Source organism: Neodiprion fabricii, chromosome 4 (genome assembly GCF_021155785.1).
Source record: "Neodiprion fabricii isolate iyNeoFabr1 chromosome 4, iyNeoFabr1.1, whole genome shotgun sequence".
NCBI classification, from domain to species: domain Eukaryota; kingdom Metazoa; phylum Arthropoda; class Insecta; order Hymenoptera; family Diprionidae; genus Neodiprion; species Neodiprion fabricii.
This window is the reverse complement of record NC_060242.1, coordinates 41,253,826-41,273,718: the sequence shown is the minus strand read 5'-3', so window position 1 is coordinate 41,273,718 and position 19,893 is coordinate 41,253,826. Positions and strand designations below refer to the sequence as shown.

Below are 19,893 nucleotides of genomic sequence, written 5' to 3'. Positions count from 1 at the left end.
TCATCCTGGATGAGCAACGAATGGTATAGAAAAATATACGATTAATTATTTGATAGCTAAATAAAACGTGAAGAAAATACTCCACCTACGAATTGATATTACGGTAATAATATCAAGTATAAACTTGACCAGTCTCAATATATTATTTTTATATTTATATGCATTTTGTATCAAAATCTACAAATCTATTGACCCAAATAATTATACAATACAGACGTATATTGTAAATATTAAAGACACCAATAAAACTAAACCGAAGGGTGCGAAATTTGGTTTTTTATAGTTCAAGTTGGGTGTCTGTTGAACCTACTTTTGTAAGAGAAATGAATACACTAGTGAGTATAAATAATCGTTTATATTTTCGGAAATCCTAGTATGATACAATTATCACTAAAGATTTTCAATCCTTATAGTAGACACAGCAATGCAAGACCAATGTGAAGCATAATGCGTGTTTCAAGAATGCACATTTTTCAACTCAACATAAGCTCACGAACCAGCAACTGGTGTTGAAAATTTTATTACTTTTGAACTATCAACACCACTTGAGTGGCCCTATGACAGAATTTCGATTGCAGCATAATTCGTCTGTATGAGTGCAAGTTATTTATAGACATATAATATGCAGTGCTGTTTTAAGTTCAAAAAAATAACTGAATACTATCAAATCTTTGGGATGATCATTATCAGTTCGATGTAAGTAATGAAGGAATGAGTCACCTGTTTTACGAGTTGATTAATTTCTCCGAGTCAATATCAATTAACTTCACTCGATAGACTAGATATGAAATGAGTATATTGGACGAATGAATGCTGCTATCAGAGCTCCGTGTCTTTTCTGTGTTTCATCTTGACGTCGGTCAAAGCAAGGTTTAGGTTTTTTTCAACCTACATGTTTTAACATTCTCGCATTAGCTAATACTATTACAATATTAGGAACATTTACAAAACCAGACGACAGAGCGTGTAATGCAATAAAATTGACTGTATGTATTTCATGATATTTACGTAGTAAAAAATACATTGCAAGCCATCGCCAAATCACTTTTCAAATTAATTTGATGTTCAAATTGATGGTTATGACATTGAGTCAAATTAATTTGAAACCTATCACATAACATGATAACTTTCCTTCTGTAGCACATCGTGTGTTCGATAATTTTAGAATTATTTTCGATGCTAGTAGCAGCACTGACAAGTATGATTTATAGTATGTAAATGCACAATTTCAAATTCGCAATTATCATTTAATTTAACTAAATATTATGTACAGTTCATTGGGTTAGATAGAAAAACGGAATTTTACACTTTTGTTAATAACATTGTTAGTAACCAGCCCGTTTCAGTTCGTTCAATTGGTGAGCTAACTTTTCTTCCTTAGTTCGCCGTGCCTGTCCAAGCTTTCGACATTCTACGTAAGTGCTCAAAAAACGTTCGACATCAATTTTTCTGTTCAAAAAATCTTCCGCAATCGCTTCACTCTTTTCATGGCTTTCGTCAGCCGCATGTTTTAAGCAGTTCTTTATGTGATCTGGCGTGAACACTTCTGATAATTTATTGTACTTCTGATTAAGCTGGTCATATCTAGCTTTTAGAATCGTTACTCTTTCCGCTTTTTCGGCTACTTGATTTCTAAGTTCTTCGAGTTCAGATTCCTTCAGCAGATTTCCCCCTGAGTAACAATTCGACAGGTTATTAATATTGACAGTCTTTAATCCAAATACCTATAAGACATACCATTAACTGTATTATTCATTCCAACTTACTGGCTGTATTTTCGACCCAATCGATGGCGTCTTCTACTGTGGTATTGAGATCCTTTATCTGGGAATGCTTTTCCAAAAACTCGTCTAATCTATCGACATTGTCACCGAGTTTTTGCAGTTCCTCTGTACTCAGATCGTTTAATTCTGGAAATTCCGAGCACTGAGGTGTTTTTGACCTGACGTTAGTCTGCGCCGTTTGTCCATAATTCGTGCCGCCATAATGCGAGTTGAGGTAAGGGGTGTTGGCATATTGATTGGAGGAATAACACGGAGCTTTAGTACTGTGCAAAGAATTGCTGGTAGAACTCGGCGAATAAGTAGAAAGATGTGAAGTCGAAGCAAAGGACTTAGCTTGACTCTCTATCGCATATGTGTTACCCGAGTTTTTGTAGTTATAATTGTAACCTGTGTTGTTCGTGTTTGTACTTGACGACGAATATTGCGGGTAGTGGGTGTTGTAATAAGAATTATACGAAGTCGACGGTATCTCAGGGTATTGTTGTTGCAGGGCATAGGACGGCGATACTCTATCATTCAAATCTGTAACAGTATTGTTTTTAAAGTTTCACAATTTATCACTGCCTTTAAAGATTAGACTACTTCATTTACTTTTGGCCTTTTTCTACACTATAAATAGAGACCTTTATCATACATGCATTGTTTGTTAATCTAATCAGTGCTTTAACGCTATTGTTTTTGATTAGGTACCAAAGAGTTGAATTGAAAGGGTAACAGTGGTGAATGCATTCATGCAAAGCAAATTCGTAACCTAGATTCCAAATTGGTGCTAAGACATGTATACAAACCTCTGTGGCATACGGAAGAGACTGACAGTGGACTATCTTCGATAAGCTTTGGTGGGTTTTTACTGAACTCTCTAATGATGGCTTGGACGACCCTGCCAAGGTCGCTGTGTACCGTAAACTGGATAAGAGACAGAAACAGTTTAATTGTATTCAAAGCTTAATTCTTAATATATTAGATGTAAAAGTAGCAGTTTATAATTTACATTTAATAGTCCCGGAGCATTGACGATTTCATTGTGCTCGTTGCACCATGGATGATTGATCGGAGGAGATACTCTGAGAACAGGTTTTTCTAGGGGAAATTCAGGCGAGAGCGAGACCATGATAGCCATTCGCTTATCCCCTGCATCAAACTGAACTTGGTACTCCACATCCTCTCTCAGTTCGACTACGCTGAAAATTCGCAATCTCAACAATTATCCCAACAACTTCAACCAAGGTTAAATATATATTTAGACTTTTATTCAATGAACTGAACTCAGCATGTGCTGATAGGCGAACTGATTACTTTAAGCAAACATTGTTTTTCGCTTATGATTAAACAATACAAGCTATGTGGACACAAAAAGATATTGATGATAAAATTCAATAATTCCACGTACGAAAGAACAGGGACTAGAATTGAGAAGGTCGGATCCAATGCATGGATAGACTTTTTTGATCTAAAAACGAAATTCAGTGGTTTGACATTACTGCTCGTGGTCTATCCCTATGAAATTTTTAATGCCTATAAATATAGTTGGACTGCTGAGAGAACCTTTTGTTTGGGTTTCAGTTACTTTTTATTTAATTATTTTCAACCATTTTTCATAGGAGGTATGTCTATCAGGATAAGATCAATTTACAAAGAAACGGAATTAGAACAAGTTGAGCTAGATGCTGCAATATAATTCATAGTTGAAATCGATTGATGAATTGAAAATTTTTTAGCCAATTACTGAAACAATGAATCAATTGAAATGACGACTGGCAGGTAGGTGGGGACATGAAATATTATGGGAATTAAGCGATACTCGGAAAATGATATGACGAAGGAAATGGAAGTGTTGAAATAAAGTTATTTGGGTAATGATGGCAATATATCGTAATAAGAGGTTGCATTATATTGTTAACAAAACGTAGCGGATGATCGAAAAAAAATAATAGATGAGGTTAACCCGAGGTTACGTTATTTATCTAGTCAAGTTTTTTCTTACTTGTCGTTAAAAATTTTCAGGGTGTCAATTTGCCGCTTTCTCTTAACAGAGGCATTCTCATTTTCTCCACGGAATATTCGCGATAACATTTAAATGCTTTGATATCGGATAAATCATTCGCTTATCCGTCAATCCCACTGTCAAAACCGTCAAACCAACCATCCGGAACATATGTTTTGTAATGGTGACCAACTTCACCCCATTAGGGTCTGTCGAATATCGATATACACGTTTCGAGTTTCATGACATCAAGAGATATGGTTGACATTGGTTGACAAGGTTTCTCTCTGGTTGACAATGGTTGAGAGCAGAGATCATCTCTGCTTTTAACAGCGTGCTTCAGGGGGCTGGTTTACAGTCTGTTTACAGGTCTGTTACTCTGGAGGACGCATTTTCGTTCCGTTCTGCGCCGACCATACTAAAGCCATTTAGTAAATTATCCCGAATGTGATTGGTTCAAAATCCAGGATGGCCTTCATATGGTCGGTTCTTGGAGATTGGTTCTTGGAGATGGCTGCGCAGAAGCGCACCTTATGTCTCGAAATCACGGTTGCGGAGTTGGCGGCGTTCAAACGATCCAAACACAAACCAAAACATAACCTTACGAGAAGGTGATCACAATCAGCGAATGAACATTTTGAAACACTTATACATAAATTATATTCCGTGTATGGACAATATTGGTTGAGCACCATACAACAGTTATGCCAGTTTTTCAGGAATCATGTGCTGAGGTAAGTCGTCTACATAACCGTTTACGTATTCGAATGTGCATGACGGTTTTGTTACAAATTTATTATTCCATAAGAGAAAAGTGTGAAGTTGATCGTTATATCAGAAGATGTTCTACTTATATAAATGAGAAAATACCAAAAAACCCATTTTTTATTGCCATAGCAAATACAGGCGCAGACGATAATAATTATCCATCCAGGATCGATGAATCTTCGCATGGGGCGAGCCTCTGATCTGAATCCCAATGTTCTCCTCAATGCTGTCGCGAGAAAGAGGCTCCAAGGAGGATTGGAATACAAAGATCCCATTCTTCCATCTCAGGTTCCTAAAGTAAGTTATCAGCTCTGAAACAAATTACTAGAGTTAAGTTTATTTGTGCAAATTAAAATTTTGCCTTGATTACATCGTAAAAATGCTGTTTACATTCAAAGAGGCTTCGTGTATTTTGTTCCTCCTTGTTATATAACAATTTCTGTGACATCAACTAAAACTTCGCCTATCAATGTTGAATTAGAAGATAATGAATTAAATTTACATTATTGATTGTGTAGAATGTATTGATAACAGCCTCGACTTTACACTGTCTTGAATATATCTGTTATTTTGGAGCTATAAATTACTACCAAGACTATCAATAATCTATTTAGTATAAGCGTTGTCCATTTTTTGTAGACGAAAGAGCTCACGCAAGCAATGGAAGAATCTCGCCTTCAAGTTTCTCACACTTTACAATCCTGTTTGCAATCTGATGGAAGAAGAAGGTACGCAACACCTCCACAGCAAATAGCTGCTTTCAATCGAAGATCGAATCCGGAAACCCTCTCACCGTCCGGTGGAGAATGGATAAAAACTGATGAAGAAGTGGTTGTGGGTGATGATATATTATCCCTCAATCCAGAGGCAGATTTCAATATTCATTTCCCATACAAGAGAGGTGAATTAAATGTTCACTCGGGACCCGGAGGAAGTCTTAGAGCTGTTTTAGCAAATCTAAAGATAATCTGGGAACATGTTTTAACGAAAAAAATGAACGTCCTCTTGAAAGACCTACGCCATTATCGAGCAGTGCTCGTTATACCCGATATTTACAACAGACATTACTTGAAAGAACTGACAACCCTTCTGTTGTGTGAAATGGGCTTCGGAGGATGTTTTCTGTTACAGGTTCTTATAATTTCAGTTTGGCATATGATATGAAAACCCATTTATGTACGATTTTACGACTACTCAGAAGTTATTTCATCTTTTAAGAGCTTTCAAATGTTGCTAGGATCACGTAGCGGCTACGTTTGGCGCTGGTTTAGGATATGCTTGCGTTGTTGATGTTGGAGATCAGAAAACTTCAGTCTCCTGTGTAGAAGATGGAATTTCTCACAGAAATACACGAGTACGGATGGACTTTGGAGGCGCAGATATTACACAAACGTTCTTCTGGCTATTACAAAAGTGTGCATTTCCATATAAAACTTGCAATGCATCTAACAGACTCGATGCATTGCTTCTAGACCAATTGAAAAAGGACTTTTGTCACGTCGATTTGAATGTCTGTGGATCCCAAGAAAAGACATTCATTGTTCGACAACCTCAAATCCCAACCGAGAAGTACACATTGCAGGTAATATGCAAAAAAATGTTGGAGGAATGTATCATGTTATTGTTGTTTGCATGGTTAAAATTCCTTCTGAACAAATATTTAATCATTCCATAAATCACATTATAGGTTGGCGATGAATGCCTGGTGGCACCTTTGAGTTTATTTCAACCAGAGTTGTTTAAAGTTACTGGAATGCACACTGTTCATACACAAAAACGCTCGATGGGAGATCCAGAAGATCCGCATGATGAAAATTATTTACGAGAGACAAGCGTAAGCAAGTTGAAATTTCATATATATTGACGTGATTTGCTTGGCACAAATTGCAAGAATGTATGAAGATAAGAGCCAATTTTCAAATAAAGTATAGAGTAGTACCATCCATTTACAAAATGTCTGTTTCAACATATTCACCTTATTTAGAGACGCGGAGCAAAGGAGAATTTGGAGCAGACATTAGAGCTGCCTGAGGAAGTTGCTACACCAGCTGTGACAGGCGAGGAAGAGGTAGTCGTTGATGCCGTTGATTCAGCACCCATCAGTTTGGGAATTCGCGACTTAGATACCCCACGCGATTTCGTTGTTGGTCCCCAGCAACTATTAGGGCTCGATCACGCTGTTCTGCAAAGTATCGATCGATGTCGTACGTCTATAAATACTTGCCATAAAGCATATCTAGCAATTGATTTTTTTCAAAATAATACCAGTGTCTTTAATTTTTCGAAAAATTTCATCTGCAGCGACTGATGACTTGAAACGTAAAATGTACAGCTGCATATTGGTCGTTGGATCCGGAATGAAGTTCCAGGGAATAGGAATGTGGCTGCATAACAGAATATCCTTGCAAATTCCGTACATGTACAGGGCTGGTGAGTTACATTACAAACATTTGTCTTCGAATTTCAACATTCGGTTTGAATAATTGTTATTCTTTTGTAGAGCAACTGGACATTATAACACAACCCAAGGAAATGGATCCAGGGATGACAGCCTGGAAGGGTGCAGCAATATTGAGTTGTTTAGAATCAGCACAAGAGTTATGGATTGGTCGTCAAGAGTGGGAGCAAATTGGTGTCAGAATTTTAAGAGAGAGAGCCCCATTTATGTGGTGAAAACTTGTTACTGACCAATGGAGTTCGTTCTGGTAGAAAAAGTCCCAAAACACGACATCCATACATCAGCTGAACAGTTATTCTGTTTGGATTCAACTAATTTGATTGAGTCTGTGATAAACATATTCGTTTTTATAAAACGTTGTAAATATTTACGCTAAGTTTATGTAAGCCTTCCACTTGTTACTGACCACTAGTTGTGTATAAATATTTGACATGCTAGGTTTACCCTTCATACTTTTTTGTTGGAGTAATATTGGAATACGTAGGGATTGCAATTCTCTATAATTATGACTATAGTAATATTTGTTAGATCTAAGAAGTGAACGTTACTGGCCATTTGAGTTAAGCGAAAATTTTGTATTTAAACTTTTGTGTTGAGTTGGAATATATACCAATGTATCAGGGGATAATCGAAGATGAAAATAATTTAAGATCACATACAGGTCAATAAGCCTCACTTTATTTTCATCATATCGATGACGTACAATTAAATCTGCTTCAAGCAGAAAATTAGCCGCATCTGCAACTTCAGGTAATAAATCTACATATACGTTGTCACCGCTGGAAAAATACGCGGAACACAATTCCTGAAACGTATAAAATCAGTATTATTCTTTCATGGTTAGATAATAAACTATATTGACATTATTTGATAAAGTTGAGAATATTACTGCTAAAAAATTCTTCACATGGTCATTATCTGGAAAGATCTCTGCTACGACTTGTTGCTGTAATATAAAAAAATCGTCATTACTTGATAATACATCTGTGAGAGTTACAGAATGACTAATCTATTAGAAATTATGCTCACCGTTTCCTGTTTAACTTCCTTAAATATCTGCTGTGTTATACGAAGTTCTTCTGCCCAAGTTTTACTGGCTATGATGTTATTGGCTGCTAAACAGGAATTTTTCATTTTTTCAATACCTTGCTTCTTTTCCTTCAATCTGCAATTTTATAATTGATATTCTGTCTAATATATTTTATACATACATATGACACCCTATTGAAATATTGAAAACCTGAGTGAAATTGAAAAGACTGTAAAGCAGCCTACCGGCTAATTTCTTTCTCCGTACGTTCTAGGTTTTCAGTGAGAATGTTAACTTGTTCTTGCGCATTCTGGACTTCTTGAGTTAATGCTGCAACAGTGGTTGAAACCATATCCAAAGTATTTGGAATGGGATAATCGTCAGGTTTATCATTGGATATCTGTTTTATGAAACTCGATACGTATTGACGACGTTTTTCTGAGATTCTCGATTCATCGATCGAATCGAAAAGCTTGTTATTTATTTGCACATCGTACAATTGTTCTAATTCCTGATCTCGTTCCGATTTTAAATCCATCAATACTCCCAACGTATCTTCCAAAGTAAAATCCTGGGGGTTTGCATTGTGTAATGAGAAATCCAACGAGCTACTTGATTCATCCTGCAGCAGTACAAGTAAATTCATGATAATAAGTATATAATTCCGCTTTGTATTAAAGTTGTGGATAGTCAAACGCAGCAGCATTTCTAAGATATTCAATTATTATAATTCACTATAGGGTGGTTATGGTAAAAATATTATGGAATTGTATTGTTGTGCGTTACATTTTGGGTTGCTGTGCGCTTACATTCTGAAAACACACGCTTTAGTTCGTTGCAATGTGGTTAGTAAGGTTATTTAATGAGAAATTTCATACCATGGCTTTATATGCGATCCTGTCAATCTAACGATTAATCTGGCGCATTCAATAATTTAACAATAAGTAAATTGGAGTAGCGTTATACAACTTGTGCGGTGTTCCCGCCAAATACACGCCAAATACGCATGGCGCTCACATTAAAACGGAACATTGAACGGAACATGGTCTTCTAGCCGTGATCTGAAAATTTTTGAACACGATACGCCATGAAACGATAGTGTGGCGATAGGTCGAAATAGGTCGCTGTTTGGGCGATCTTTGCGGGCACGCTTGCAAGTGACAAAAAAATAAGATAAAATAGGGCTTTTGAATTGAGAGAGAAGGAGGTAGATTTTTCCAAGCAGTATTAACGATTTTTCCCAATTATGGCTTCCCCGAAAGTGGATTGGGCCAAATATACCGACGAGCAAGAAAGCCTTGCCTCCAAGGTAACGTACGAATATTTTCAATAACTCCGGCATAACCTAAAAACCCATTATTTTGCTTGACAAGGATTTCGTTCCGAAACCCGGCGAAGTAAACTTTCGCAACTAATGCATTTCTCCTGCAAATGCTTTTGATAATATTGTCTTTCGTACAAAATAGTTTCACAATGGGTATTCGCAATGTTTTATTCGCACAATTCCATGAGTCTGTTGCATATGAACTATTTTTTGTCACTTTGTACTTTATACTTCGCCCATCTGGTCATCCAAGTATACAATTATTAACCACGATTCTAAATGCTTGAATTAGTAGGTGAGAAGGTCCGACGCACAAACCTTAGCTAATATCTGATGACAATCTAGCCGCTCAGTTGCCAGAGCTTCAGTGTCATACGAATATGCAAACTAAAGTGCTAAATGTTAAAGGAACTGACAATTTCACTGTGGAGTAATTTTACTTCTTGTCAGTTACTTGGAATAAAATGCTTTTTTCTCTTAGCTTTATTTTATATATTAATCTTATTTTTACTTATCATCAAGGTGACAAATTTGGGTATATCCCAGCCTACTACAACACCACAGGATGGAAGCGAATCGTCGAAAAGCGATGAAACCGAGGATCAGATATCACCAGCAGAAAAATCACTGCTGCAGAAGATTATCAGAAAAGGGCTGGTTGAGACCACCAAGGATCTAGAGATTCAACGAAAAGATCCCACATCCCCTTTGTACAGCATTAAGACCTTCGAAGCACTCCATTTGTTAGTATTGTTTGGTATCCATCTCTTACATGTTGCAGTTGAGAATATGTACTACGTAGTAAAGTCGATTCTCACTATTAGAGTAGGTATAATGTCAAATGCCAAACTACCATGTTGAGTAGTTATACTCGCATACATGATACCGCAAATAACTGGTAACTTGTGGTTTTTCAGGAAGCCAGCACTCTTGAAAGGAGTTTACGCAATGGGGTTCAACGCGCCTTCAAAAATTCAGGAGACTGCTCTTCCAACACTACTTGCAGACCCGTAAGTTTCGATAAGTAGTCTAAACATGCGAACTGGTTTTTCAATGGAATAAAGAATTGATCAAGTTTTTCTTATGTTTCTTAGACCACAAAACATGATTGCGCAATCACAGTCTGGTACCGGCAAGACTGCAGCCTTTGTTCTAGCTATGCTAAGCCGAGTAGACCCCAACAAGGACTATCCCCAAGTTCTCTGTCTATCACCTACGTATGAATTAGCCATTCAAACTGGCGAAGTTGCAGCAAAAATGTCTCAATTTTGTCCAGAAATTAAGCTGAAATATGCTGTTCGAGGAGAAGAAAGTAATTTAGAATCTAGTATATTCTTGGTTCAACTTGGTCAGTGAATCTGCTAGTTACATGAAATCTCTACATTTTTATTTCAGTTGCTCGAGGTACGAAAATCACCGACCATATAATAATTGGAACTCCGGGAAAAGTTCTGGATTGGGCTATAAAGTTCAGATTTTTCGACCTGAGAAAAATCTCGGTCTTTGTTTTGGACGAGGCAGATGTAATGATTGCCACTCAAGGACACCAGGATCAATGCATCCGGATCCACAAGTAAGATGACTAGCCAGACCTAAAAGACGTTCCATCTATTATTTTGACTAAGTTTATTAGCAGAATTCTCTCTTGTATATTTTAGGTTGCTGCCTCGCACTTGTCAGATGATGTTTTTCTCTGCGACGTATGAAACGGCAGTGATGGAATTTGCTGAGATAATCGTGAGCAATCCGTTGATAATACGTTTGCTGAAAGAGGAGGAAAGTTTGGACAACATCAAACAGTACTACGTCAAGTGCAAGAACATGGACGAAAAGTACACAGCTATCACCAATATTTATGGCGTGATCACCATTGGACAAGCTATCATTTTCTGTCACGTAAATACATTGTGTACACATTTGCATTTTAATTTTTTTTACGTTGGTTATGTACTATCTTTTCTAATCATGTTCCTCTCTTATCAAGAAATATTCACTCGACAATTAACTTCAGCTAAAATATTCTATATAAATATTCTCAAATTTAAATATATACTTGTATAACTTTGTATTTCATGCAGACGAGAAAAACAGCCGGCTGGCTAGCAGAAAAGATGAGTAAAGATGGTCACGCTGTGGCAGTTTTATCTGGTGACCTGACTGTCGAGCAACGCATTGCTGTTTTAGACAGGTTTCGAGCGGGTCTTGAAAAGGTTCTCATCACCACAAATGTCTTGGCTAGAGGTAAGAAAGTAGAAACGCCCGGAAAGTCGTCATATGTATTGCTTTTGATCATGGTAAGACTTTGTTTCATGTGAAAAATTGGTTTTCAATGTTCAGGAATTGATGTTGAGCAAGTAACAATCGTTGTGAACTTCGACCTACCAATTGACCAAGACCGCCAAGCAGATTGTGCAACTTATCTACACAGGATCGGGCGCACGGGCAGATTCGGAAAATCTGGTATCGCCATTAATCTAGTGGATTCATCGCACGCGATGCAAGTCTGTCAAGATATAGAGAAACACTTTGGAAAAAAGATACACTATTTGGATGCAGAAGATGCGGAGGAAATTGAAAAAATCGGTGCATAAAATATAGAATTACGTGTATAAGGTGTAATAGCTCATAAATATTATCCTACTTGAAAGACTATGGTCGAAACTTTTACACTTTGATATCAGGACGGTACTTTGTTATAATTTGAGACTATTGAATGGTGAGGAATGTTTCAATTTTACCATTATAACATAACTATAGGTTACACAAGAATTTCTAAACAGTAAATACTTACGATACGGCGATGTAACGTCACGGGCAACGTTTAATTTTGTGATAAGTTAGTTACGCTATAATTCAAACAGTTGATTCAGTTGATTGTGTGATATGTTGTGCGATACGAATAATGTAGGTGTATTGCACACACGTACGGGACATTAGGTTTATATTATTTATTTTGTTTTTCCAAGTTATTACACTGATGTATTAAAATTTGAAAAACAAGCTGTGCTCCGGAATTATAGTTTTGTAAAAGTTATTCCAGCCTTAGCATGTCGGATCTTGCAAGCGGTATCATAAATTTATTTACATGAAGTGTGAATTCCGAATAAATGAATAAAGATATGTTTCGTAAACAATGTTTATTCCTGAGTTTTTTGAACAACAAATCAGTTACGATGAACAATGGGTCTACAACCCACAAGTAGCATTCGAGTAAATTAAAGGCACCAAAGATCTCTATGATTTTTACGTCTGAATTTGAAATGCAATAGATTCTTATCCACTGTACCATGCGTTTTCGTGGATGCGTACCATAAGGTCTAATCTGAGCATGTACTCTAAATTGGACCCTGAGGAATGCAAAAGCAAAACCAACAAGAGCGTAGGACCAACGGCAGAGGAATATTACGTTTATCGGTTGTAACTCTTGATACGTGCTGAATCGTTATACATGTAAAGCATTGAAATGAATCAAGTATCGACATCTTTTTTATTATTGTTTATTGTCCAGAAGAAACGCCCTGGACACAACGAAATATTTTTAGTATGAACTATGCATTATGGTAATAAAAACGTATGAAAAGGCATCTTAATTGTGTACGAGTGCACGATTCTGGAACAACGAGAATGAATTAGACTTTCTTACCTTGAAAAACTGCTACCATTTTATTCGATTTCCTTCTCACTTCTTCATTTTCTCAGTTTGTTCACACTTCCTCGATCAACAATCGTAGATTTTTCAATTCTTAGGATAAAAACCACGATTCATTTCAGCGAATGATCCAATTATGTCTTATCAGTCGTAGTTTATTGAAGGAAATGAATGACAAAATCATTGTTAAATTTGACAATGACACGATTTTCTTTATTCGTTGTATGTAAGGTGTGTTTTTAGTATTGATGACAGATGCGCATCAACAATGCAATGTAGTGGTTATTAATTGATTATTTTATTATATATTACTTACAAACATTTACAAATGTAACAAGTCAATTCATATTTGGCGTATATGATAGTCGGAAAAAATTACAATGCATATAATCATTATTAATTATACGATAGAAACAACAAATCAATACGAATATGAGCAAAATAAGCGAAAAGAAAAACCTTCTCTGCTTATTACGTAATGTTCGATCGCTTATTAATATTTAGCTAATTACTTGAAACTCACAGGTTCGTGTGAATACCTGCAATAATCTTCCGATAACCTGATGTCTCTACATAAAGTGTTTACCAATAAATAAACGAAATATAATTAAATATAATGGTTGGGGATTGGCCGTGTTTCGAGGAGCAAACAGGCATGCACCAGAAATTAGCTTTGTACAAGTTAAATATCAATGAATAACGAGTGTCTAAATTGAAATATTTTACAATTTTCATACAGAGAACCAAATTAATCAAATATCCATATTTTTTAGGTAGCTATTATTATACATATTAATACGCCGGATTTGTTCATCAATATTTGTTACAACTGCAGTCAACTTCTTCAAGTTGATGATTATGTTATCAACGATCTTAACGATTCAACGCCGATTGATACAGAGGGAAATTTCTGATAACGACGAATAACGATCAGAGAAACATGAAACATAAAACCTTCAGCTATGATCCTCAAAGTGAAAAATGAATGATTGTGCACTACGTATAGGCCTTTCAAATAAAATTAATCTTACTACGCTTGTACGTATGTATAATACGTTATTGTAAGTTCGGTGACGGTGTTCGTTTTTTCAAAAAGAAATAAATTCAATGTTTTGGCAATGTCAAATGCTTCGTTCTCGTTCTCCACTATGAAAAAAGACTTTGAAATGTAAATTAATTGTAAATAATATAAATCTCGAGACTTGGACAGCTTTAGATTTTGTCCTTTTTTCGATTCGTCGTACAAGTTTAAGCGCTTTTAAGTTGCTCAGGATTTATAATGAAACATACGTATTGTACATATAATAATTTGACAATTTTGTGTAACGTAACCGAATTGCATAACATTGCTAATAGTATTATAAATACCAAAATTAATAACGGTTGTAACAAATACTTTAAATCGTTAAAAGATGTTTAAAAATGTAAAATATGAATTTTCATTCGAATTAAACTTCTTACCTAAAAACGTTTTTAAATTCTGTAACCAGTATACTTGATTATATATTATCATGCGATTCATTGCATGTAATTAAAATGGCCTTTGAGAATTGAGCTAAAAATTTGCCTACATATATTTCTTATCCGCTTTTGTTTTTTCGTTTTTCTTTTTTTTTTTTTTTTTTAAAGTTTTTTTAATTAATTTTTTTATCTTTATTATTATTTTGCTAAAAATTAATTTCGAGTAATTAATTGTTCTATGAAAATTTCATTCATATACATGTTATGTGTTTTTATGTATAATACAAATTAGTGCATTCAACGACAGTTAATAATTCTGTATATTCATGATACGTGATACTTGCGATTTCGCGGTGTGAAACTCTGATGTATACATAGTATAACTATACTTAATTTACCCGAAATGACGAAAGTTCATCCGGTAAATCTGCAGAGTTCACACATATATTAATTCGTCATTAAACATACATAATCAATAAATTCGACGAGCGATCTCAATCATACATACGTGTAGGGTAATTATATATTATTATAATACTTGCTGCGTTTCGGTTGTTACTTTTATTGAGCAAATGCAGTTTTGCCTATTTATACGCAATTTATTGTTTGACGCTCCCAGGACGACTCGTCATGAATTATAGATATCGTGTGATCGATCATGGTTTGCAATAGAAGTGTACGTGCTGGATGACAAATGTTATTTCAAGTCTAGCGATTAAAGAAAAAGAAGAAAAGAAAAAGAAGAAATAAATTAAACGGCTAGAATATTGTTATTGTTTAAAAAGTATTTACAAGCTTTACTAGCTATGACAAAACCATCATGAATTGTTCTTTATCCCACGTGTTCGTACAATTTCCATGCCTCATTCAACATTTGACAACTGTTATTAAAACGAAGACAACGCCTAAGTTTATATTACGATACAGTTAAAGCTAAATTTTCACTTTCTTTACTCATCAAATTTATTTATTAGTTAGGAAAATTCTCAATTTTTTCCCTATTGCCTTTGAGTAGATCCGACAGCAATAGTAATTAAGCTCATCGCCAAGATGCTTGGCTGTAGACCACGTTATTAAACAGTTGGAACTGATCTCTCTGACGATGAATTCTTTCGCAGAGTTCTTCTGTTATCCAAGATGATTTTCAACCTCCAGGTAGCAATAGTCAGGGAAATTTTACTGATTTATTTTCGAAGAAATGCTGTGAAAGATTTTATACTATAATACATGTATGTAAGTCCGGTTTGGCAAAATTTTTTCTCAAACGATTCGACGCACCCACAACGGTTTTCACGTAGTAGTCGTAAGTCTTTTCAAACAATCAGTAACGCACAAGCTAATAATATATTTCAATTTGCATGAAAAATGCATGTGTAAACCTAAAGCGCGCTCAGTCATCAATTGTAATATGTAAATGTATATTATAAAGTCGCGATTTTGACAGTGTAATCTATATGTATAATTTGTTTTTATATCATATTTATAATATTTATCTTAATTGTCCTTAATTTAATATAATTATGTTCTCTATAACATAAAAAAAAAAAATCGCGAATGTATCAGCAGTTTGTGATAACAGCTATAGAAGAACTTCGATAAACAAAAGAACAAAATTAAAACAAAAATATAGAATAATATTCTTGGCACAATAGGACTAACAAATGACGGTCAATATACTTAAGTGTATAGGTTTTCATAAAACTGCCGAAGAATTCTTTTCGATACATCGAAAGTGTGGTGTGTATAGATTTATAGGTATATATGTATATAATATATCTATAACTCTCGAATTGCGGTTGCGAGTTCACCGATCTATAATTTTTTTTTTTTTATTTATTACCTAAATAAATATTTTTTTTCAAATATTACCTAACTGCGGATTAATTTTTTTTTCGTTTTTCATTCTTCTTCTTTTTTTGAATTTACTTAAGTCAGTGGGATTTACTTTATCAAATATCTTCTTCTTTTTTTTTTCTTTTTTTTTAATAACTTTTAATAAATGTATAGAGTAATAATTGTAAACTTTTAATAAAATCTGTATATTTTTTTTTCTCTCATTTCTTTATTTTTTTTTTTCTATTCCTAACGAAGTGAGATTGTTGTTGAAATTAAATGTTGCGGATGTAGACAGAGTTTTTATCTTTTCTTTTAAATGCTTCATCATTACCTCGCAGCTCAGGTTGCGCAGTTATTATTTTATACGTCAACAAATACAATGAAGTCATTAAGTAATGTAGCATCTTCTAAACGTTCGTACCTTAAACCCAAATCACAATTAAGAAATGTACGAAAATTATACGCGGTTATTGTAATTTTTATTTATTTGGAAGCTGAACAAAATGTAATCTTTCTTTGATGCGTCAATGTTACGAGCAAGTCCATTCGCTTTAGCACTTGGAGAAATATTCTTGTAAGTATCCTCGTTGATATTAAGACACGGTATCATGAACTCATATGGGATAATGTTTTAAAAGAATCAACTCGTTAATACGAAACACGTTCTTTTCCGTTCATGACATATATTGTATCATATGTATCTAATAATATAACAGCCAAAACCGAGCAATATCTCTTTGCGATGGTTTACACTAAACACCTTACGTTTTTTTTTCTTTTTTGTTATTTTTTTGACTTCTTTTAAATTCGTTATTTAGAGTTACGATTACTGTGTATATTAAATATTTCTAACTTGTTTCAATTTCATTATTAAGCATGATCTGCTAATTTCTAGGGTAATTATAGAATTCTTGTGTATAATGTGTATGTGCTTTTATTATTTACGTGAGGAGTGTTTTGTATAATTAACATCAATATCAATTTGATATCGGAATTATTGATCGCGTATTTCAACGTGTTGGCTCATTATATATGTATAATATATATATATTTATGTATTTATTATATTTATATATCATTGCATCAATTCCAAATCTTGAATCTCAGTATCCAGTCGTCTCTTTCAATTTTAATAATACTTCGCAATATCAGCTCGATTGCTATCGTAATGTAAACGCTTATCTCGTTTTATAAATTTAAAATACTCGTGCACAATTTTAATGTTATACTCGTAATAAAAATCGCAAGTCGACCATTTGGCATTCACCCAACTGTCAATATAATATTGCCTCATGCATTTCCACTCCGATTCTCACACACAAGTTTTACGCCTCATTGTCAGTTTGAACAGCGTACAGCCATATTTCTCAACAGCGCGATGCCTAGTAATAAGCACATGAGATATATACATGTAAGTAAAAAATCAACTAATCATTGTTCCATAGATTTGAAAATTTACCTTCACGACCACAGTGTTCTGAATTAAAACCTTGGCACGGTAATATATTCAGTCATTGTTTTCCGCGGTATGGTTACCTGAAGATAACGGATACAGTGCGTTCCAGTTATCAATCTCCACTATTTTACATCGCCGTGTCAAAGAAGATCCGAGATAACACATTTTTTCACACCTCAAGACACTTTGAACCAAGCGTTGGGAAACAGTTTCAACCGATATCTAGGACACGTATACATATGTTACATACGCGTGTACATAAATATATATAAATTTATATAAATAAATAAATAAGGACAACAACGTTGCCTCGTCGTTAACTGCAGGACTACCGTATTTTTCTTAAAAGAGAAACACAACATTATCACGCGAGAGAATTATTTAGTATAGCGATGTTAACTTGCAGCTGCTCCTCCCGAGAGTATACATTCAAGATTCTTTTCGAACGGAAATATCATATTTCTCGGTCACAGAATGTCTGTCTCGTAAATCTTGTTTGTTGTTGTCTGATTAGCAGATGCATTCGGTGCCGGAGCGGTGCTCAATTCTGGTCGGGTCGCCAGACTGGTTAGCGAGCCAGAACTGGCGGTGCTCAACCCAAGACCCATCTTAGCTAACAGATTACTTTCGGAGCCGGTTTTCTTGAGAAGATCAGGAGGCGCCGGTGGGACTGTCGTCAATCCCGATGCATTTCTCTGCAGTTGTTGCAGCCTGGCGTATTGTTCTTGAAGCGCTTTTTGTTTTCTAAGGAGCTCTTGGTGGCGTTGTTCCAATTGTTCCTGCCTCCCCTTTTTGTTCTGCAAGCCCTCCTGGGAATTAATACTTTCGCAAGAGCTAGAATTGCTCGCCGATAATATGTTATTGGGAGCCATTGACGGAGGCTGTTCACCTTCATTCGCATTCGACGGCAGCGCCATAGGTGGTTTTCCGCTCTCCTTCAAGTTGCTCCGTCCTCTGCGCAACGTACCCGTAGGATTTCTCGGTGGCAATTGAGGACTCGTCGGACTTGCAAGAGGGGATCTTGAACTAGTTCTCGGAGGCGGCGGTGGAGGAACTCGTCTCGCAGTAGCCAGCTGAAGTAGTTCGGCGTTTCTTTCCGGCACTGGAGGCTTCTGAGACGGTGGCATCGAGCTGTCGGATACTTGTAGCCTGGCTATGGGCGGAGAGGTATCCGTGTCGGAACTGGAAGGATAGGAGTGTAGCCTCCTGAGGGTACTCGTGTGTCCAGGGGTCGTAGCGATGGATAAATTCGTCGACGAATCTATGCTGCCTTTCCTACCGATGTCCGACATGTTGGGGGTATGGCTCATCTGCGATATCTGGCTCGCCGATCGTCCGATATCGGTTAAATTTGGGGTAAAGCCGATGCTGGACGTTTGGCTAAGCTGCGACGCCGGCCTCGAAAATGTTTGGAGTTCATCTAGCAGAGCGTCGAGTGCGTTCTCCGGACGCTGCTGATAGGAGGCGGATGAGTCGAGAGCGTTGGACCCTCCCCCGACGACGCCCGCTGCCCCCATGACAGTGCGTTCCGCTGGCGTAGGGGTAGTTGTCTGTTTCACAAAAATCCAAAACGTTTTCCAATTTTTTCATACAAGAAAACTTATTATAACGATAAATCTGCATTAGCCTTCATTTTATTTGATCATTTTTATTTACCACCGTTAGAGGCAAAACATTTCAACAATTTGTCAGTTTCAATATATATATATATATATATATATATGTATTGATAATAACTTTTTGTAATTTTATCCTCCTGTAATAGATTTAATTGTTACTTTGAACCAGTGCAAAACATATTATCGAAGATGTGCCTCGCTCTCTACTATCAGCAAACTTTTTACTACATATTTTGCCCCTGAGGTAATTTGTGTTTGCGATAAATAAAAGACTACGTTTTAAGGCAATTAATTTAGTGCTTACTCTTAGCAAGTTTCTCAAATATATTTTGCTTCGTGAAGTGAAATATTGACAACATCTTTTATGTATCGCGGATTTTTTTGTTTTTGTTATATGGCAACATTTTAATGACCATGCAAGAACAAATTGTGTGCAAACGCACATGCATCAAAAACGGAGGCAGAGTTAGAGAAATTAGATAAATTGTGAAATTAATGGTTTGCTTATATCGAAAGGAATGGAA

The 19,893-nt window shown here is 35.7% G+C and overlaps 5 protein-coding genes across 22 annotated transcripts in view; 2 read left to right on the top strand and 3 right to left on the bottom strand.

Annotated features, from left to right (window-relative positions):
• Window positions 1–340: 340 nt before the first annotated feature.
• LOC124180232 (vacuolar protein sorting-associated protein 37A) lies at window positions 341–4,078 on the bottom strand. Its single transcript, XM_046565484.1, has 5 exons — window positions 3,769–4,078; window positions 2,776–2,965; window positions 2,573–2,690; window positions 1,767–2,306; window positions 341–1,672 (listed from the first exon to the last, which is right to left on the bottom strand). Exons 1-5 carry the CDS (start codon window positions 3,855–3,857, stop codon window positions 1,326–1,328), a joined length of 1,284 nt encoding a protein of 427 aa, XP_046421440.1. The 5' UTR covers window positions 3,858–4,078; the 3' UTR covers window positions 341–1,325.
• A 231-nt stretch (window positions 4,079–4,309) lies between these two features.
• On the top strand, window positions 4,310–7,473 carry LOC124180229 (actin-related protein 8). Its single transcript, XM_046565480.1, has 8 exons — window positions 4,310–4,502; window positions 4,666–4,833; window positions 5,176–5,667; window positions 5,774–6,118; window positions 6,224–6,370; window positions 6,521–6,740; window positions 6,838–6,966; window positions 7,037–7,473. The coding sequence occupies exons 1-8, from the start codon at window positions 4,473–4,475 to the stop codon at window positions 7,207–7,209; spliced, it is 1,704 nt and encodes a 567-aa protein (XP_046421436.1). The 5' UTR covers window positions 4,310–4,472; the 3' UTR covers window positions 7,210–7,473.
• A 65-nt stretch (window positions 7,474–7,538) lies between these two features.
• LOC124180235 lies at window positions 7,539–9,080 on the bottom strand. Its single transcript, XM_046565488.1, has 5 exons — window positions 8,903–9,080; window positions 8,270–8,646; window positions 8,024–8,159; window positions 7,884–7,940; window positions 7,539–7,799 (listed from the first exon to the last, which is right to left on the bottom strand). Exons 1-5 carry the CDS (start codon window positions 8,903–8,905, stop codon window positions 7,539–7,541), a joined length of 834 nt encoding a protein of 277 aa, XP_046421444.1. The 5' UTR covers window positions 8,906–9,080.
• Window positions 9,081–9,131: 51 nt separating this feature from the next.
• LOC124180231 (DEAD-box helicase Dbp80) lies at window positions 9,132–14,147 on the top strand. Of its 2 annotated transcripts, none has more exons than XM_046565482.1 (8): window positions 9,132–9,333; window positions 9,871–10,091; window positions 10,266–10,358; window positions 10,443–10,660; window positions 10,744–10,921; window positions 11,007–11,244; window positions 11,427–11,589; window positions 11,686–14,147. In XM_046565482.1, exons 1-8 carry the CDS (start codon window positions 9,271–9,273, stop codon window positions 11,937–11,939), a joined length of 1,428 nt encoding a protein of 475 aa, XP_046421438.1. In that variant the 5' UTR covers window positions 9,132–9,270; the 3' UTR covers window positions 11,940–14,147. The 2 variants fall into 2 exon arrangements, with proteins under 2 accessions (XP_046421438.1, XP_046421439.1); XM_046565483.1 differs by lacking the exon at window positions 9,132–9,333 and adding an exon at window positions 9,644–9,773.
• The window catches only part of LOC124180225, a 163,008-nt gene continuing 156,388 nt past the window's right edge, over window positions 13,274–19,893 (bottom strand). For 13 of the 17 annotated variants that reach the window (XM_046565452.1, XM_046565460.1, XM_046565459.1 and 10 more), the window contains one exon: window positions 13,274–19,300. In XM_046565452.1, coding sequence (XP_046421408.1) covers window positions 18,218–19,300 — 1,083 coding nt within the window. In that variant the 3' untranslated portion in view covers window positions 13,274–18,217. The remainder of the gene's footprint in view (window positions 19,301–19,893) is intronic. The other 4 variants (XM_046565467.1, XM_046565468.1, XM_046565469.1 and 1 more) reach the window with 2 other exon arrangements.